The sequence below is a fragment of the Tamandua tetradactyla genome, chromosome 10, assembly GCF_023851605.1.
Source record: "Tamandua tetradactyla isolate mTamTet1 chromosome 10, mTamTet1.pri, whole genome shotgun sequence".
In the NCBI taxonomy this organism is placed as follows: domain Eukaryota; kingdom Metazoa; phylum Chordata; class Mammalia; order Pilosa; family Myrmecophagidae; genus Tamandua; species Tamandua tetradactyla.
Window position 1 is genome coordinate 46377589 of NC_135336.1, and position 21623 is coordinate 46399211.

Genomic DNA, 21623 nt, shown 5'->3' on the forward strand with positions numbered 1-21623 from the left:
TTGGGAGATGCAGTGGTGACTCAGTGGCAGATTTCTTGCTTGCCATGCTGGAGACTCAGGTTCAATTCTCAGAGCCTGCCCATGCTAAAAAGAAAAAAAAAATTGTGGAACTTGTGTTGGATAAACTCAAGTGGATCTTGCCTGCTCTGATTATTACTGTAGTGTTCTAGTGGTGATATTTTATTTCCTTCTTTTATTCTATATTTATTAATTGGAATTCTTCTGTAAAGAACTATTGTCTCTTCTTCCTCATTTACTTATTCAATAGCTTATTTATATCCATATGGATTTGTGGATATTTATTTTATTCTTTGGGTTACAGTCCAGTACTTATTTTGTTGTTCGAATTGTCCCAGCTTTGACCCATGGAAGATGTGGATTTTAATGTTTCAGAGAACAGAAAGTTTGTTGATATGGTTTCAGATTCCACATAACAACTAACCTTGAAGAAGCTACTACTATACCAAGTCTGGTATAGTATCAAAAAAGAATATCCACAATGATCAAAAAAGGCTATTAAATACACTCTTCCTTCCCCAATACATATCGCTGTGGCCAGATTTTCTTCATATGCTGCAATTAAAACAACATATTTTATCTGTTTGAATACAGAAGCAAATGTGAAAATCCAGCTGTTTTCTGTTAAGTTAGACATTAAAATATTTGAAAAAATATAAACAGTGACATTCTTACTATTTTTGTTTTGCAAAATATGTTAGTTTTACATGTAATGGGTTTAATATTATTATTTTTAAAAGAACTGATAATTAAAAATTCAAAAATTTGTCTTTTAATTTTTTGGTAAATACTGATAGATATAACTCACACAAACTAAATTTCTTTGGGTTCCTCAAGGATTTTTAAGAGTTAAAAGAATCCTGAGATCAAAAAGTTTGAGAACCATCATTCTATGCTATTTTCGGATGATAATTATAGCATGATCAACTCTCATTTACTCACTTGCAGAATCACCAATGTTCAATAACATTGAACATTGTAACTTAACAGAAAACAGCTGGATTTTCACATTTGCTTCTGTATTCAAACAGATAAAATATGTTGTTTTAATTGCAATGTTCAATAACATTGGTTATTGTAGAAAATTTTCCACTTTTCCCTGGAACAGTCAATGTGGGTTCAAGGGAATTTGCAAATGCACGATTATTTTAGTATTAGCGTGTGCCATAAAACCCAACCAGTTTGTTTCAAAGTCAAATGCTGTGTAAAAGGTCATCATCAGAACTTGTCTTTGGCACATGGTTTAGCACATAGTAGGCAATCAACAAATATGTGTTGATTGAATGAGTAAACATTGGCATTTCATTGTCTTTCTCTAAAAATCTAGATTAGCAATGAAATTGAGAATGTGATAGAAGAACCGACAAAACCAGCAGCTGAGCAGATTGCAGAATTCAGTATCCACCTTTTGGGGAAGCAGTACAGGGAAGAACTACAGGATTCTTCCAGCTTCCACTATCAGCATCTTGCAGAAGAGTTTATTTCAGAGGTAAGTAATGTTTTAAATTTGTTTTTGCTTTTTTTTTATATGTCATGTCTAATTTTCCTTCTTTTTACCTTTACTCATGGTCTTCCTTTCTATACTCTTCTCCACACCTCTCTCTTCTGTCTTCGTATCTGTCTCTAGTGCTCCCTTTAGTATTTCTTGCAGAGCTGGTCTCTTGGTCACAAATTCTCTCAGTGATTTTTTGTCTGAAAATGTTTTAATTTCTCCCTCATTTTTGAAGGACAATTTTGCTGGATATAGAATTCTTGATTGGCAGTTTTTCTCTTTTAATAATTTAAATATATCATTCCCACTGTCTTCTCGCCTCCATGGTTTCTGCTGAGAGATCTGCGCATAGTCTTATTGGGCTTCCCTTGTATGTGATGGATTGCTTTTCTCTCACTGCTTTCAAGATCCTCTCTTTCTCTTTGACCTCTGACATTCTGATTATTAAATGTCTTGGAGTATGTCTATTTGGATCTATTGTCTTTGGGGTATGCTAAACTTCTTGGATCTGTAATTGTAAGCCTTTCATAAGAGTTGGGAAATTTTCAGTGATAATTTCCTCCATTAGTTTTTCTCCTCCTTTTCCCTTCTCTTCTCCTTCTGGGACGCCCACAACACGTATATTCGTGCACTTCATATTGTCTTTCAATTCCCTGAGTCCCTGCTCATATTTTTCCTTTTTTTTCCTATAGTTTCTGTTTCTTGTTGGATTTCAGATGTTCCATCCTCCAGTTTAGAAATCCTATGTTCTGTCTCTTGAACTCTACCATTGTAGATTTCCATTGTTTTTTTCATCTCTTCTACTGTGTCTTTCATTCCCATAAGTTCTGTGATTTTTTTCAGACTTTCAGTTTCTTCTTTTTGTTCTTTCCTTGCCTTCTTTATATCCTCCCTCAATTCATTGATTTGGTTTTTGATGAGGTTTTCCATGTCTGTTCGTACATTCTGATTAGTTGTTTCAGCTCCTGTATGTCATTTGAATTGTTGGTTTGTTCCTTTGGCTGGGCCATATCTTCAATTTTCCTAGTGTGATTTGTTATTTTTTGCTGGCGTCTAGGCATTTAATTACCTTAATTAGTTTATTCTGGAGATTGCTTTCACTTCTTTTATCTAGGGTTTTCTTGCTGGATGAATTTGTTGTCTATCTGTTCTTTGACATTACGTTCAGCTTTATCTGGACCTTTAGCTGAAGTTTTGTTTAACAGAGGAGAATTTTTCAGTATTTGTTTTCTTGTTTCTTGCCCTGCTTGTGTGGTGCCTTCCCCCCCCACACACACACACTTAGGAGGGTCTACTTAGATATTATAGACCCCAGCCAGATTTTCCCAGACCAAACTGGCCTCCTATCAGGAGGAAAGAGTCACCTGCATCGGTTTTCCCTGAGGGTGAGACCCAGCAGGTTTAAAGACTTTCCTGTGAAGTCTCTGGACTCTGTTTTTCTTATCCTGCCCTGTGTGTGGCACTTGTCTGACTGCAGGTCCCACCAGCATAAGATGATGCGGTACCTTTAACTTTGGCAGACTCTCCCTGCTGGGGGCATGGTAGAGACAGAGGAGAGGTTGTAGGCTGGTTTTAATGGCTTCAAATTACCAAGCCCTGCTGTCTGAATTCCTTGATGGAGGGATTCCACCTGGGTGGGGCTTCACCCCTCCCCTGGGGAAGGCACAGGCTCCAGACAAGTCCCCAAAAGAGCTCACTTCTGCCTATGCCTGGGGCAGTTGCAGCCTGAAAAGTCCTGCCGCTGTATCCAGAGGCAGTCAAGCCTTTGTAGATACACGGCCACAAAAACCTCTGTTACCTTCTTTTTTTTCCCTCCTTTTTCTGTCAGTCCTGCTCCCTTGGCGCTGGGGCAAAAATGAGCAACCTCCGCTTTGATCAGGTTAGCCTAAACCGGGGGCCTATTTTTAGTAGTCAAAATTTGTTAATTAGTTCCACAATTGGTGTTTGATTGTGCCCAGTCCCTGCTGCTGGTAAAGTCCTTTCCTTTCCCCTCTGGGAAGCGGCCTGTGGGGGAGAGGCACTGGCCACCACAGCTTTGGGAACTCTCAGTTCTGGGGGGTGCTCGCAGCTGGTCCAGCTGGTCCAGACTGGGGTACACTGTGTGTCTCGTCACTGACATGGCCCCAGGAGCTGTTCTGTACTATTTCTGGTTATTTAGTAGTTGTTCTGGAGGATGAACTAAAACACGCACGTTTTTAAGCTGCCATCTTGACCCAGCAGGACTTTTTTTTTTTTATAAACAAGGTAGTTTGCTGGGCTGTAAGTTTCCCATAGATACAATATTGGTTAAAGTTAGGGTTAGGATTCAAAGTCTCTATCTGGTTGATTCCTGGAGTGGTGACTTAGTGACTTAGCCAGTGCTTTGGAAAGCTATGTGAGAAGTTCAAGGAAAGACAAATGAGTTCTTTCATTGATATTAAAACCTTGCACACATTTGCCATCTGGTGACAAATAAGTGCTGTTTCCAATTTCTGCTGTACAGCCATGGAAAAATGTGTTCCATCACGTGGTTTTAATTTGACAATATTTGGAGAAATGAACATCTTTGATAAATTACACACAGTATATTCTCTTCTTTGAGGGAATGTTAATTTCTTTGAATTTCATTTTAAGTATTCTTTTTTTGATTGGAAAAGTTTGAGTAGTTGACACATAGATAATACATTCACATGGTGCAAAGTTAAAAAACACAAGGGGCATCCAATGAAAAGCAAATTTCCTTCCTATTTGTGTTCCCGGTTTGGAGGGATTTTTGAAAAGGGATTCCTTTAAACAAGTGACACAACTTCACTTTTAGAAAGTATATAAAACTTAACTCAAGATTCTTTTGGTCAAAATTATCCATACTTGCCTTGTTACTTGTGTGCCTTTCCTCTTGGGTAGTAAGACATTGAATGCCCACCTATTCTTCTCAGTCTGATGACATGGCACATCATTCCTTCCTGTTTATATCTTTTCCATTCCCTCTTGATGGGTTTCTCCTTGGCCAAGCTTGTTCATTCCATTACCTTGGACTAATTTCTTTAGTCCAGACACTGTGTCCAGATGGGGAATAAAAATGTACATCTCTCAGCCAAACAGCATCATTGTAGCCATCAGACATGGGGAGTGTAGGCCAGGTGATTAATTTTCCTAGCTGTGTGGCCAAGTTTCAAGATTTTAACTTGTATAGTAAGTGGAAGAAATGTCAGCCAGGCCAGTGGCCACCTGGCATCAGATAGTGTCTTGGATTGGCTGTCTGGTTCTTTCTGCCCTTGGATTAAGGAACCTTTAATAAGCCTTAGCGCTTGGGTAAACAATTATACTGAATCACTGCAGATTTAGAGAAAGCCAAATAAACATTCTGAACAGCCTTTGTAGTAGGAACATCGCGAGGTAAGTAGCTGCTGGCTTGAGGTGTTTTAAGGGTGATGAAGGCTCTAGGCCCTCCATACAAAACATTCTGCTCTTGCCTATCCCCACAACCCCGTCCCCTTTCTTGGAATGAAATATCTACCAATAATCACTTCTTTGTGTGGAATTGGAGATGTAAAGGTGGTTTCTCTGAAGGCCCCTGTTGTCATTTTACTGCAAATTGAAGGTGACCTTCCAGGTCTCTCCCTTCAGAGCATAGTCACACAGATTCTCCCTCAGCCTCTCTAGGTAATATTGGAAGAGCCAACAAGAAAGAAAATCTGCTTGGAGGGGATGAAGGTGGGAAGCTGTGACTGCTTCTTTTTTTTTTTTTTAATTAGAAGAAGGCAAGAGAAAAAGGGAGCATGATATACTTGGGACAATATGAAACATGAAAAATCAGTGTGATATGCTTGGGAGTGTGTTGGTACCTAAAGGATAGTCAGAATTTCAGGCCAGTGTCCTTGCATGGGGTTTTATGGTTTCTATCTGTTTGCCCTCAGCAGCCATGTGGGGAAACATTTCCACTTTACAGATGAGGAAGCTGAAACTCAGAGAAGTCAAGTAACTTCATGGTTATTTTAGTCTTTGTAGGAGGGAAAGTCAGGTCTCCTTTCATCCTTTCATTCAAAGTGTTCTTTCCCTTATTCTCTGTAGAATTGCCTTCATTTTAATTCTGGTGACCAGTTATGGTCAACTTCACAGCTTTCAAAGTTCTGGTTCCCATTCTGAAACATATTTGTCACAAGTAAGGGGAAAGGAAGAGGTAATTCAGTGGGAAGAATATGGACTGAGAGATTTGGGGTTGAATACATTCTGATTCATTATTCTGATTCATTCCCTAACGAAATATGTGATCCTGGGGAAGTTAGTTGACATCTCAGGGTCTCAATTTTCTCATCTACAAAATTTGGATAATATGTATCACTTGGAATTGTTGCAAGGATTAGGAATAATATTTGCAAAGCACCAGGCATATAACAAGAACTAAGTTAATTGTAGATATTATTAGTGTTGATGTTGTTAATAAAGTAGAATTACTCTTCTTACAATAGACACATGTAGAACAACTAACTGGATGTGATGAATTAGAAAACCTGTACAAGTTTCGACTCAAGAGACTGAAAGGTAGAGATGAACTTAGAGATCATAAATATGTATAGTTGTACAGCATTTTGTGATTAATGCTGTGTTTTCAGGTTTAGAATAAGACAAGTTGAAATTTCTATTGTAAAACAGCTTCATAGATTTGAACTCTTTATTCTTAAGGTATGAAGAAGATCTTCAGTGTAGTCAGATTAAAAAAAAATCTATCCTAATTATCTATCTGAGTGCTTGATTTAAAGCAAATACACAGAGATAGCCCCAAACTCCACTAACTCACTTCTACTGATCTGCTGTGGGCTCCATAGTGCCCCATCTGGTTCGGTGGCACCTTTTGAAAGGCTATGGATTAAATGTTCAGTTTTATGAAAATCTTTATATATATAATCTGATCTGATTAGTTTTAGAATTATTATCCAGTCTAGAATTTTTTCCCCTACCAATCACTAAAGTCATATAAATTTACATGGCTGGATTTTAAAGGGCAGTTCATAAACTGATCTTTTGACCATTTAAGTTAACTCGTGACTGCTTCCTAAACTCCTCTGTGACAATCAGTCAACAAATCTTCTTTCACGAGGCCTAATCCAGGGTTTGCAGAATTTTTTCTAATGTTGTGTATTCCCATGGATCTTTTCTGTTGTAGGAACAGAAAAGAGATGCCACCAGAGATTTTCACACTTATAGAAAATAAACACTCAACTGTTTGGCAGTGTGTTTGCTATAGCCAGATTTTGAATCCAAACAATAACATTTAAAAATGCTATTACAACCCGTAGAATGAACTGAGACTCAGCATCAAGGGATTGAAAAAATCTTCTCGACCAAAAGGGGGAAGAGTGAAATGAGACAAAATAAAGTGTCAATGACTAAGAGATTCTAAACAGAGTCGAAATGTTATACTGGAGGTTGTTCTTACGCGTTAAATAGATATCACTATTAGTCAAGATGTAGTGGAGAAGCTGGAGGGAACTGCCTGAAAATGTAAAGCTGTGTTCCAGTAGCCATGTTTCTTGAAGATGATTGTATAATGATATAGCTTTCACAATGTGACTGTGTGATTGTGAAAACCTTGTGTATGATGCTCCTTTTATCTACCTTGTCAATAGATGAGTAGAACATATGGAATAAAAATAAATAATAGGGGGAACAAATGTTAAAATAAACTTAGATTGAAATGCCAGTGATCAATGAAAGGGAGGGGTAAGGGGTATGGTATATGTGAATTTTTTTCTGTTGTCTTTTTATTTCTTTTTCTGAATTGATGCAAATGTTCTAAGAAATGATCATGATGATGAATATGCAACTATGTGATGATATTTTGAATTACTGATTATATATGTAGAACAAAATGATCATATGTTAAGAATGTTTGTGTTTCTTTCTTGTCATATTTAAAAAAAATTAATTTAAAAATTAAAAAAATGCTATTACAGCTTTTGAAATTAATGCTTTTTTCACATTTCATCACATAAAGGAGAAAGAACAGAGCTTTGCAAATAAGGTTAAGAAATATGCTTTTTTATAATTTGGAAAAAATTGACATTAAAGCACATTAAAATCCAGTAAGACAAAATTGAAAAGAAAAGTGTGTTATTGTTTTATGTAAAAACTATTTTCTTATATTGTAACTATTGTAATTTTCTTATATAACCTTCTGATCCTTGTATATCTAAACTTCTTATAGTTGTAAAGAATGCATTTTATAGTCTCTTACAAAGGTAAACTTTTTTATATTTCTCCATAGTTACTATTTTTGTTTTTAACAGATTGAAAATACATTTACTGGGTTACCAGGCTACAAGGATATTCAAGTACTTGAATTTAGGTAAATAGACTTACTCTTAAAAATGCACATGTTGAGTAGTTCTCTTTATTTCAAATGGAATGTCCTTTTTGTGTCTACAATATTGTGCTGATTTGAAAGGATGTATGTCCCCTAGAAAAGCCATATTTTAATCTAAACCCCATTTCATCAAGGCAGAATAATCTCTATTCAATACTATATGGTTGAATCTGTAATCAGATCATCTCCCTGGAGATGTGATTTAATCGAGTGGTTGTTAAACTGGATTAGGTGATGACATATCTCCACCCATTTGGGTGGATCTTGATAAGTTTCTGGAGTCCTATAAAAGAGGAAACATTTTGGAGAATGAAGGAGATTCAGAGAGAACAGAGAATGGTACAGCATCATGAAGCAGAGAATCCACAAGCCAGCAACCTTTGGAGATGAAGAAGGAAAACTCCTCCTGGGGAGCTTCATGAAACTGGAAGCCAGGAAAGAAAGCTAGCAGATGATGCTGTGCTCTCCATGTGCCCTTCCAGCTGAGAGAGAGGCCTTGACTGTGTTCGCCATGGGCCTTCTCACTTAAGAGAGAAACCCTGAACTTCATCGGCCTTCTTGAACCAAGGTATCTTTCCCTGGATGGATGCCTTTGATTGGACATTTCTATAGACTTGTTTTAATTGGGACACTTTCTCGGCCTTAGAACTGTAAACTGGCAACTTATTAAATTCCCCTTTTTAAAAGCCATTCTGTTTCTGGTATATTGCATTCCGGCAGCTAGCAAGCTAGAACAAATATATACTCAAACAACAAATAATCTGAATGCTGAAATTCAATGTTAGTTCTGGAATATAAAGTGTTCTTAATGCCAGTTCTTTAGGTGAGGAAACTGAGTTAGAAAAATGTAACTGATACGTCAATGAGATATAATAGTTCTGTGATTGGGCCAGTTCTTATAAGAACTTGAGAATTCACACTCCCAGCTTTCTTTCTGAAATCAGACCAGATATAGCCTCATCATCCTCCTAAAGTTTGATGTCTCATTGTAAGGGCACTCTCGGGCATGTATTAGTCTTTATTTCAAATATAACCGTTGTAAATAAATGAAATATACCTCTTTTAAATTACATTTCTTCCCTGCTTAAGACTCACAACATAATACTAGTGAATATTTATTGTTTGGCTTTATTTTGTATTGGGCACTTCACATTCATTAACTTATTTTATCTTCAATTATGTGAGGACAGGTTTTAGTACACTCATCGAGGAGTAAATGCTCAAATTATTAAATATTAGCCCATAATCAAAGAACTTGTAAACTGGGGAAGGAGGAGGGATTTGAAACAAGGTGATTGACTTCATGGCTCTTGTTTTTAACCCCATGATAGACTCAATATTGGGCATGCTTTGAGCAGTGGGTGATAGCTTTGAGTGGAGTGTGAGTGAGGCTGTTTTAGTTTGTTAGAGCTGCCAGAAATGCAGTATACCAGAAATGGAATGGCTTTTAAAAGGGAATTTAGTATGTTACAAGTTTATAGTTCTAAGGCTATAGAAAGTCCAAACTAAAGGCATCCGGGAAAAGATACCTTGAGTCAAGAAAGGTCTATGGGTCCAGAACACCTCTGACAGCTGGGAAGGTACATACTGGCATTTGCTGGTCCTTTGCCTTCTGATATTAAATACCTTCTCTAGGCATTTTTTCCCTCCATTTCCAAATATCTGGGTCTTGTGTTGGCTCTGTCAGCTCTGAACTCTCTCAAAGTGTTTCCCTTATTAAAGGACTCTAGTAAACTAATCAAGACATGCCTTAAATGGGTGGAGTCACAACTCTGTCTAATCAAAAGGCCACACCCATAATTGAGTGGATTATATCTCCATGGAAACAACCTAAACAAAGGGTCCCACCCTACAATATTGAATCAGGAATAAAAGAACAAGGCTTTTCTGGAGCACTCAACAATTTCACACTGTTAAATCTGCTGTCAAGTTGCACACAGAGGCCCACTCAGTGCTCAACTTGACAGTAGATTTAACAGTGTCAACATCTTAACTTTGGTATCTTCTTTCCAAAACTTTTGGTTTTATCAGAAATAGCAACCAGCACTTATATAGTGTTTACTGCATTTCAGGCTTTTATATATCTCTGTATAAACTATAATCTCCACGTACCCCTGTGAGATAATTATTAATATCTTAATTTTTTTCTGATAAGGAAACCAAAGCACAGGGAATTTTAATATTTTGCCCAGGGGCACTTGGCTAGTCAGTGGCACAGGCTTACTGAAGAAAGAGCAATCCAGGTAAACTAACCCTCCACCTATTCTCACCATGACCAGGCTCCCCAGTTCAACCTTAGCAGTTTTCAGAGAATAATCTGTGATTAAGGTACAGATAGAAACCTGAGGATTTGAGACCTTTGAAGACCTCTGTCATCTGGCAACACATGAAAGTCTGCATGGTCCCTGGAGCCAGCTTTCCTGGGTTCAAATACTGCCTGTGCCACTTCTGGCTGGGTGGTTTTGGGTAAAGTACCAGGTCTTAACTTCTCATTTGTATAAAGACTACAACAATTTACTGATTAATCTGGTTTTATTAAGACATATTTTTTAAATACATAAGGAAAAGTATTTAGCTCCTTTCTTCCTCACTTTCTTATTTGTAATATAGGGATACTAGTAGCACTTATCTCATATAGTCTAAATGAGGTTAAATGAATTAATTTTTGTAAAATGCTTAGCACAGTTCCTGGCCTAGAGGAAATTCTATTTAAATTTCAGTTACATAAAATAAATATTAAAGGTATTCAATATCCTATAGCTTAGTCAGTCCTGGCCATTTCTCAACCCTTAAGCACCTTGCTGTATCTCATCTTATTTTTTAAACCTATTTTTCTTTTAGTTTAAATACCACATTGTAGTATTTACATTGTAATCCCCCAAAAGAGAGTTCCCAATTTTGTTATGCCAACAAATAAAATCCTTTGCTGATCTCTTGAAAATGTTTGTTAATAAAGGGATAGCCATATATGAATTGTTTAAAAAGTATTTCTAAACAAAGTTTTAAAAACATTAAAGATCATTGGTTTCAAAGCAGAATCCCTTCTCTCTCTTTGTTCACTTCCTTTGATGTACAGGAATATGTCAGCATATGATGCTGTGCAAGCATTTTCATTAAAGGAAACATTTCAGAGAAAATCAGGGGAAAAATATACTAAGAACTTGCACTTTGATTAATTATGTGACAATTATAACTGTGTCTCCAGCTCTAACATTTCCAATTTTTATTTTCAGATCCCCCAAGGAAAACAGCAGGTAGAGTACTTTTTGGCACTTTTTATTATCATTCATTGACTCAAGATGAAGTTTAGAACATATGGCAGCCCTAGGCATGAGTCGATTCTTCTATCATTTCCAATATCACAGACCATCTTCTTCTTATGGATCAAAGGTTGTTAACTATTTCTGCTAAGGGTCAGATAGTAAATATTTTAGGCTCTGTAGGATACATGGTGTCTGTGGCAACCATTCGTGTCTGCTGCTATAGGGTGAAAGTAGCCATAGAAAATATATTGTAGAAAAATGAGCGGCTGTGTTCTAATAAAACTTCATTTATGGATATTAAAATTTGAATTTCATATAATTTTAATGTCACAAAATGTTATTCTTTTTATTTTTCAACCATTTAGATATATAAGAATTTTTCTCAGCTCATGGGACGCAAACCAGATTTGGCTTGATAAATACTTCTAAGCATTGAATTCCACTTCATTTAGGATAAGAATAATAATCTGCATTAATTTAAACATTTTAAAGCATTCTGTGTCTTTCAATAATATAATTAAACATGATAAAAATGGTAAATGAAAGGGAGAACTGGGTTGACCTCTAATAGTTCATTTGTCAGAACAGCTGCTCTCAGGAATTTCTTAGGAGAAGCGTAATAAAAAAGCATCGTCAATACCCCTAGGGAATCTTGCTTGTTATTTTTTGCCGTTAGATTTCAAATTTATTTAGAGTTCACTTCCTTTTTTTGATAATTAGTAAAGTATGGTATGGAATTTGTAAGTTTTATGTCTATAGATAAAGTAATATTCCTTTATCATATTATATTTGAAAAGTGCTTATGGCTTTCCGTTATTTTCCTTTACATTATTTCAGAAAGTATTTATTAAGTGCTTACTAACTGGGCAGACCCTATACATTAACAAAGAATAACTCTTAGTCTCCACTCTCTTAAGAGCACAGTATAATGAAAACTACTTTTAGAGATATGTCAAAGTGTTTCTTTTTTTTTATTATACCTTTCTTGGTATCTCTGTGAGATGGTGAAAATGAGAATTAATACACTTTTCCATTTTTAAAGGTGATGAATTTGTGGCTTAGAGAGGTAAATTGACTTATCATTAATTATATGACTAGATTTCAGATATTTTGACCAAGTAATCAGAATTTGCGTTTCGGTACTCTTAGTGGATGTAAACTGTTCTGTGTGCATGCATTATAGGTACACGTACTGATGATCTATATGCAACAGAAAGGCCTAAGTGTTTAATTGTTGCCTTCCTTTGGGAGCTTAGAATGTTAAAACAGCCCAAACTGTAATGTTAACCTTATGATCAAAGGAATGATATCTTGTGACTGAGTGCTAATAGCCCTCTCTATAAGTTGATGATTAGGTTCATTTGTCAACTTGTTCAGGTGATGGTGCCCAGTTGTCTGGTCAAGCAAGCACTGACCTATCTGTTGCTGTGAGGACATTTTGTGGACTTAAATCATCGGCACACTGATTGCCTCTATGGCTGATTACATCTGCAGTCAGCTAAGGGGAGTGCCTCCAGCAATGAGAGATATTCAGTCTAATCAGTTGAAGGTTTTTAAGGGGGAATTGATCACATCAGCAGTCAGAAGAGAGAAATTTCACCTCTGTTTTAGCCAGCTAGCCTCTCCTGGAGAATTCATCAAAAACCTTCATCAGACTTGCCAGTTTACAGTCTGCAATATGGAATTTAGACTCATGCATTCCCGTAGTTGCATGATACACTTTTATAAAATCTCATACTGTTCCAACTCAGTTTAGCCCCAAGACTAAAGAACTCACCTGGCACAGAGTTACTTATGAGTTTAATTAGGGACTTATAAAGAGGAAAAAGATTCTTCTCGATGGCAGCCAGTCAGGAAATGGAAGTCATTGTTGCATACAAAAGAGAGCGAGAGAGAGAGAGAAAGAGACAGAGAGAGAGGGAGAGAGAGAGAGGAAGAGAGAGAGAGAGAAGAATATCACTGGAGTAGCTTATAAAGGTCCACAGGGTGTGATAATGGAGTTTTGGAGTTTAGCAGGGTCTTGAGAGATTTGATTAGGGGAGAGATTTAAGGACATTCTTTTCCCCCTGAGGGGGACTTTTAATATCTGTCCTGATCATGTAGGAGGCTGTGTGCAGTGACCTATTCACTGGTGGAGGGGGTGGGGTCTGGTCTCTGGTCCTTGGGTCCCCACAATCTACCCCTACACAGGAGACTATGTTGACCACAGGACAAACATTGTATCCATATTCCACAACACAGTATAAGAGACTAATAGAAAAACAAGAGTCCCCCTTTTTCATTACCTCCTTGTGGTTGTAGCATTTCTGGTCCTTTTACTTGGATTTGCAGTGCCTGCATGGGCCCCACTGTTACCAGTTCACCAGGAGAGAGAGCAGCAGCTCGGGCTTGTCCATCGAGGCTGGTGAGGGTTGGATACAACAGGCACGTGCACTGCTGCAGAGATTGCATGCCATCTTTTTACTGCTCTTTTGAAATCCCATTTATCCTTTCAGTTAACCTTGCTGCTTTGGGGTTGAAAGGCAAATGAAATGTCCATAAGATGTCATGTTCAGTAGCACAAGCTTGGGTTAGTTGTCCAGTAAAGAGACTCACCCATCATTGTCTACATGTGTGAGAACCCTGAAGAATGCACTTAACTTTTCTAAGCTATGTATTGTAGCTCTTTGGTTAGCTTTTCCTACTGGGAAGGCCAACAACAGTCCAGTGACTGTATCTACAGCTGTAAAGGCATATTTGTACCTTTGGATAGGTGAAGGGCCCTAATATAATCTACCTTCTATCTGGTGACTGGAATATGCTCATGGCCACTGTGATGAAGTTCATGAGGAAGCATCCTTGGGCATCACAGCAAACAGGAGGGTCAGGCATCCACAACATCCTTTAGCTGTTATCTGGTGATGGGTAACTGAAATTGCTGTGCCAGTCTCTATAGAGTTTGGTACCCTTGACTTCCTATTTCCCTATGCAACCATTCTGTGGCCTCATGTGTTGTTGGCTCTAGGCTATGAATTCTTGCTAACATATCTACTTCAATATTGTGAGGTAAAGAATTACTATTATGGGCAGAGACATGAAACATGGTTATCTTTCACTTGTGACAGGCAATCCAGATATCTTTACACATTTCTTTTTCCCATAAGGGGTGGCTGACAGCAGTCCATTGCTCTTGCTTCCATGTGGCCATTTATACTTTCAGGCCCCGGTACACTGTCCAGTTGTGAGTACAAATAGTTGATGCATATTCTGGTTTGTGGACAATGACCATCCTCACAGCCCTTAATTCAGACCAATGGCTACTATTCATGGTCCCAGTTCCCTACCATATAATGTCTGTACTAAGTTGCATGGTGTATTAGTCAGGGTTCGCTAGAGAAACAGAACCAACAAAAGATATCTGTAAATATGAGATTTACAAAGGTGTCTCATGGGAATGAGACCATGGGAATGGAAGAGTCCAAAATCCATCAGTCAGGCTGTGAAGCTGGCAGTTCCTATGAAGGGTCTTGAACTCCACAGGAGAGCCTCCTGACTGTAGAAACAGTGAGTCTCTCTTCTTCCTTAAAAGCCTTAGCTGTTTGGATTATCTCATTCTGGGAGACATGCCTTAGTTGATCTCAGATGTGATCAGCCCATATGCAATCAACTGACTGATGATTTAATCAACCAGCCATGAAATATCCTTGCAGCAACAGTTTGGCCAGTTCCTGTCTAACCACACAACTGAGCATCATCATTTGGCCAAGTCAGCACTAGAACCTAACCAATCCCTTGTCAATTTGGCAGCTATACACATCACTTTGAAACACACTTAATTTCCAAATAGAACACAATAACAGACATGTTTTGCCTAACAATATTCAACTGTGTACAACTGGAAATGCACTACATCTCTCCAGAATAGGGTACAAATCCTTAGGAAACATTCACTCTTAAACTTCATCGTCCTATGACTTAAATCTTATAATATGAACAATACAACTTATGCCATATTAGAGGAAAACAAGATATGTGCTTATGTACAAATGCAAACATACTCATAACCAAATAGGGAGGAAATATTCGTATAATCACAGTCCTTGTTTCTGTAACTGGTCATAGTTCATATTTATCACTACCTTCTTCTACTACCCATTTCATGTTTCATGATCCTATTCTTTCCAATCAAAGCCCTTACTTTAACAGCAGACACCCTGCAAGGCTGAGATTTTAGTTTATGTTGTAAATCTGCTAATTGCACAATGAGGCTCTATGCCTGATTTCAGAGATCTCAAGTCTGTGCCACAGGAAATAAAATTTTCTTTCAGGGAAAACAAGGAAACTTTTACATCATTCACATGGCACTTAAGTTGTAAATTTGAAGCCTTCAGCTCATATCTTTCCCTCATCACTGTATCCAGCATATCTAACAACAACCAGCCAACATCCTTTTATCTCTTAATTCCACAAAAGTCCATAAAGGTGTCAATATAAGTGTACAATTAGCAGAATATAATAGTGATAGTTTGTGTATCACTATTGCCAGCTTACCCCATGGACTGTCAGTGCCTTCTTAATTATTGGAAGCAGAGTCATTAGTGCCTCTGAGTCTAATCAGAATAAAAAACCATTTGCAAAAATCCACTTTTAAGATTCTGTTTCTCAAGAACCTCTCCTGGTACCAAGTTGTATTAGTCAAGGTTCTCTAGAGAAGCAGAACCAACAGGAGATATCTTTAAATATGAGATTTATAAAGGCGTCTCACACAACCATGGGAATAGAAGAGTTCAAAATCTGTAGGGCAGGCTGTAAAACTGGCAGTTCCTATGAAGGGTCTTGAACTTCACAGGAGAGGCTGCTTGCTGAAGAAGCCATGAAAGAGTCTCTCTTCTTCCTTAAAAGTCTTCAACTGATTGGATTATCTCATTCTGGGAGACATGCCTTAGTTGATCTCAGATGTAATCAGCCACAGATGAAATCAACTGACTGATGATTTAATACACCAGCCTTCCAGCTTATCAGCCAGCCATGAACTATCCTGGCAGCAACGGTCAGGCCAGTGCTTCCTTGACCAGACAACTGGGCATTATCACATGGCCAAGTTGACACCAGAACCTAAGCATTACACACAGGTACTACCATGCAGGTAGGCTGCCCGTGTGCTGATCCATCAGTATACCAGGCAGGCCCAGGTACACTGGCACATCTGTCAATGGTGGGCACAGAAACAGCCACCTTAGGAGAATCAGCAGGGAGGGGCAAGTGTTGTTCTTCCACGTAGGAAATTGGTCCTAAGGTATCATGCATTTCTGCACTTAAAGGGCTGATGGTAAAAATGCTGTGCTGTAGAAGATAAGCTTTCCACTTCGTTAATGTGCTCAATTTTGCACTGCCAGAGTAAGGCTTAGTGGCAGTATCCTGTATCCACCCCTGTATGGGGATGGCTGTTCTTAACTTCACAGGGCATTTCTGAGTTAGTCCTTCAGCTTGCAGTAAGACATTACAGGCAGCACATAGTTGTTTTTCTAAGGGACTATATCATATTTTGGGTCCTCTCCAGAGCTGAGACCAAAAGCTGATGGGAACTCCCTTTGCCTATTGCTTTTGTCACAGGCCCAACCCAAAGCCAATATCCATACTGACCATGTCTAATTTGCAAGGCATATCTGGGTCCATCCCCCTGTAAAGCCTGAGACTGCAATAGCTTGTTTGGACTTTTCAAAAGTAGCCAGCTGTGGAACATTCCATTCCCATATTTTTTCTTTTCTAACTAGGGCATACAATAGTATCAGAATCTGTGCTAAATAGGGTATAAACAGTCTCCAGTAACCCAACAAACCAAGGTATGCCATGAGCTGCTTAGGAGTATGTGGTGAGGGGTAATGAGCAGCAGAGGGGAAGAGTCTAGTCTTACCCAACAAAGCAACAGCCAAGAATTTGACAGAGCATCCAGGCCCTTGTAATATGTCCCAATTTACTGCCCATCCTTGACTTTCATGGTGGGTTGCAACAGTCTTAGTGGCTGTTTCCAATTCTGCAAGAGAGTTACTGGGTAACATAACATAATCAATATAATGGATAAGAGTGATGTCTGCTGGAGGTTTCCATGTTTAAAAATCTTGGGCTACCAAACCATGGCAGTGGGACAATGAAGATATCCTTGCAGTAATACAGTAAATGTCCACTGTTGTCCTTCTCACATGAAGACAAATACAGGCTGGCTGGAGGGATATAAAGAAATACTGAAAAAGCCATTAGCAAGATCCAACACAAAATGAAATTGGCCTAATTGAGTACTTATGTCCTGTAACAAAGTAGCTATGTTTGGTACAGCACAAACAAAGGAGGAGTTACTTTGTTAAGTTTTCTATACTCAGTAGTCATCTGCAAGGCACAATTAGGCTTCTTCAGGGGCCAGCCTGGGCTATTAAATGGGTTGTGGGTGGGGGTTATAATGTCCACTTTTTCCAATTCCTTAATGGTGGCAGTAATTTATTGATTTCCCCTTGGTAACTTGTACTGATGCATTGCCACCTTGCATCTGGGGAAGGGTATCTTTACCAGTGACCACTAGCATGTCCTTTTTGGACCGTTTTGACCACCTGGCACTGGAAATGGAATTCATCTATGGTAGTTTGCAAAATGATATTTTAGAATGTACTATTCTAAATATAATTTATTTAGAATATTAATATTATTAATTTATTCTAAATAATTTATTTAGGATATTAATATTATATACTATTCTAAATATAGTATATAATAGAATATACTATTGAGATGGTAACCAGCCACTCTTCATTAGTAGTTGTTGTTGTGTTGCTTTAATACTTTGGTCCCCATACTCAGCAATGGCTAATGTAGGCCCATAGGGTCAGAGCCATTTTCCATATTTTAAAATGCAATCCAGGTGCCAAAACCCTATGCTCATTAGTAGGGGACTGAAGATTGTTAACTCAATATGTGGCTTCCCCAGTGTCCCCATATATCCTCTTATGTGGGGATCTTGGCCAATCCCCTATGTAAGGGGAAAGGGAGCTTGCCAGGCCTTATCAGCAGGAGTTGTAGAGGGCCCTGTAGACTGTAAAGGCTGGATTTTTCAGCCTGAGTTTCTCTCCCTATCTGCTGCTTTGGTATCAAGTTTAGTGTATCTTTGTTCTTTGGGTAATTTACTCCATAGCCTGACAAGTACTGTATTTGACTGCCCATCAATATCTTCAATTTTAGTGCTGATGGTTATTACATGGCCCACATCTGCCTGCATGATACATGGCTTGGACTGTCATGCCCCCTTGAGACACAACCTGTATCCTTTACTCCAGCCCCTTTGCGCCATAGGCATCCTGATTTTCCTAAATCAGCCACAATTTATGTGGCCTTTGAAATGGGTTGCCCTACTTTTGGGCTAAGAATGGGTATAAGAGTCTCATACTACTGATTGGGGGTACTATGCAGGATAGTGTTCTTTATGCCTGTTGGTTTTGTTATCTGGTTTAACAAAATTATCAGTATAAATGGCATGCTTCATTCCTAGTCCCCTGACTTTATCTTGCAACTCATCTAATGTATTCCAGTGGAGAGCAGCATGTGGTACATCTCCCACATTGGGCCACATTGAGTTATAAGTTAATTTAGCAATCTGGCCTGGCAGCCAGAGTATATATACATTGGTGGAGAGAGGATTGTTTAGTAATTAAGGCTAATTTGCTTTTTTTCTTTTTCTAAAAGCAACGCACCCTCTGCACCAGTGTCCCAAAGATGTAATAGCCAATTTGGCAGGGCTTCTTTAGGCTTTTGCTTGTGTTAATTCCCAATTTCATGTAATTCAGTGGTGGTATAGCCCTGCATAGTAACTTAGGTCTTTTGGTTAGGAGGTGGTGTTGGGGCAGCAGCAGTGGCAGTGGCACCCTCAGTGTCACCCTCCCTCACTGGGAGGTGAGGTGCTAAATATGATTTGACTTAACTTTTTGTTGGACCAGAGTATAGCAAGCTTCCTTTCCTCATTTTCAATATCCCAATCAGACTAGAACTCATCATCATTTAAAGAGTAATCACCAGGATCCCATATTTTAGGGTCTCAGTCAGGGGAAGTCAGAATATGCCTCACTTACCCTTTGGGTTTTCTAATTTATATAGACAGACATCAGGGGAATATGTCTATGCTGTCTTACTCTAGTGTGCTGGCATGCCAATATTTCTAAACTCTCATCTACATAGCATAGCCTCTCATTCAATGCATCCTTCAAATCAACTTGGACTATATGCAAGTCCCTTTCTAGCTTAAGTTTTTCTTTGAGGTGGCAAACTGCAGTTTTAGTGGCCAAGACCTCTTCCGTGACTGAATGCGCAGCTCCAAACGGGCCATGTGAGGCCATGGTGGCCTGATGGCTCTCCTTTTTCTTATGAAATCCCAACTGTCTTGTGGCCTGCTGTAGGAGTACTAACAGTCTAACTGGAGAGCCCTGGGCATCCCCATACTCCCTTGGTGGTCTCCATTTGTCTAGGACAATAGCCACCCTTCTCCACATAGATGTTGCAGGCCATCCCAGCATCCCCCCCCCCCCCCCAGGGAGTCTCCCTTCCCTGTATTCATGCCTTTTATGGCTACTGGCTCTTTGGTCTCCTGCCTGGCTCACCAAATGTTTCAACCCAAATGTAAAGAACACACCTGGCATGGAATTACCCATGAGTTTAATTATGGTCTTACAAGCAGGAGACGATTCTCCCAATGGCAACCATTTGGGAGATGGAAGTTGTTCTTCTAAGCAAAAGAAGAAGAGTGCCATGGAAGTGGCTTATAAAGGTTTAGGTCCACAGGGTGTGACAACGGAGTTTTGGCAGGGTCTTGTGAGATTTGATTAGAGGGGGGCATTTTAATGACATCCATTTGCCCCTGAGAGGATGTGTTTATCTTTAACATCTGTCTCTGTCATGTAGGCAGCTGCACGCAGTAACTTTTCTCATATGTGCTATTTACAGATATCTCCTATTGGTTCTGTTTCCCTAGAGAACTTTGACTACTACAGCTTTGGTACCAGGAGAGATTCTTGAGAAACAGAATCTTAAAAGTGGGTTTTTACAATTGGTTTTCTATTCTGATTAGACTCAGAGGCACTAATGACTCTAGTTCCAATAATCAAGATGGTATTGACAGTCCATGGCATGGGTTAGCAAAATATCACCATCTGATTCTGCTACTTGTATGCTTGTAAAGCTCTGGGTGACAGTGTTTTTGATACCTTAACAGAGTTTTGTGGAGTTAAGAGGTATAATGATGTTGGTTGGTTTTTCCTAAATATGCTAGATATGGTTATAAAAGAAAAGGATGAACTGAAGGCTTCATTTGAAGTTTAAGCACCACAGCAAAGATGTAGTTTCTATGTGTGCCCTGAAAGAAAATCTTATTACCTGTGGTTGCAGACTTGAGATCTCTGAAAACCAGACCAAGAGTCTCATTGTGCATGTAGCAGATTTATAACCTAAACTAAATTCTCAATCTTGTAGGGCTGTTAAATTGAGGGCATTGATTGGAAATGAATGGGATCCTGAAAATTGGGATGGGGACATATGGGTTGATAATTATGGCAGTGGGGATATTGAAACCCTAGATTCTGCTAAGTCTTTGCTAGATAAACGTGTAATGGTCTTCCCTGAGGAAATGGCTTCCTCACTTACACCCCTCCTTGAGGAAACAGCTTCTCAACTTCCAGTCTTCCCTGAGGAGTCTGCCATCCGACTTCCAGTTAAAGAGATTAACTCTTCAGTGCCTACTAAAATATGTCCCCTGAGGAAACAACCCTCACTTCTGTGTCTGGAGAGATTAATCTGCTTTTACCAGATGAAACCGCAGGTGAAGACCTGAGGTAATTGGCTTAAAAGACACTTTTAGTTGTTTTCATGACCCACACCCACTACCCAGTCCCAACAGGCCCTGAAAGGTGAAATACAAAGTTTGACCCATGAGGAGGTATTCTATGCTTCATAAGAATGGCATGAGTTTTCTAATTTATATTGACAGACATCAGGGGAATATGTGTGGGAATGGATATTAAGGGTGTGGGTGAATGGTGGAAGGAATATAAAACTGCATCAGACTAAATTTATTGACATGGGCCCATTAGGCAGAGATTCTGGATTTAATGTTGAAGCTTGAGGGGTTAGAAAGGGTGTCAATAGTTCTGAGTGTTTGACTGAAACATATGTATATCAAAAGGTAGCTGATATTACCCGAGGTTGAAACGCCAGAGCTGCCCTGGTGTATATAGATGAGGGGATCCAAAGGCTTAGATAAATTGGAATGTTAGAGTGAATTTATCATGGAAGACCTGCTCAGACACACCAGGAATGTCCAGAGGACACTCCTTTTATGAGATGTGAGGAACAAATTTGTGAGACTAGCTCCATCATCCCTGAAGAACTCTGTAGTAGCCCTTCTCTGTAGGTCAGATACTGTAGTGGGAACTACTGTCACTGGGTGGGAATCCTTAGAAACAATGGGGATGAGCAGATCCTGACTTGGCAGAAGCCA

General features: G+C 38.8%; 1 protein-coding gene across 1 annotated transcript in view; it reads left to right on the plus strand.

Moving 5' to 3' along the window:
- IMPG2 (interphotoreceptor matrix proteoglycan 2) overlaps positions 1–21623 on the plus strand; it is a 105824-nt gene that overhangs the window by 47567 nt on the left and 36634 nt on the right. Inside the window, exons 7-9 of the mRNA XM_077117577.1 lie at positions 1346–1507; positions 7777–7835; positions 11087–11107. Of these exons, the coding sequence (XP_076973692.1) occupies positions 1346–1507; positions 7777–7835; positions 11087–11107 (242 nt within the window). The remainder of the gene's footprint in view (positions 1–1345; positions 1508–7776; positions 7836–11086; positions 11108–21623) is intronic.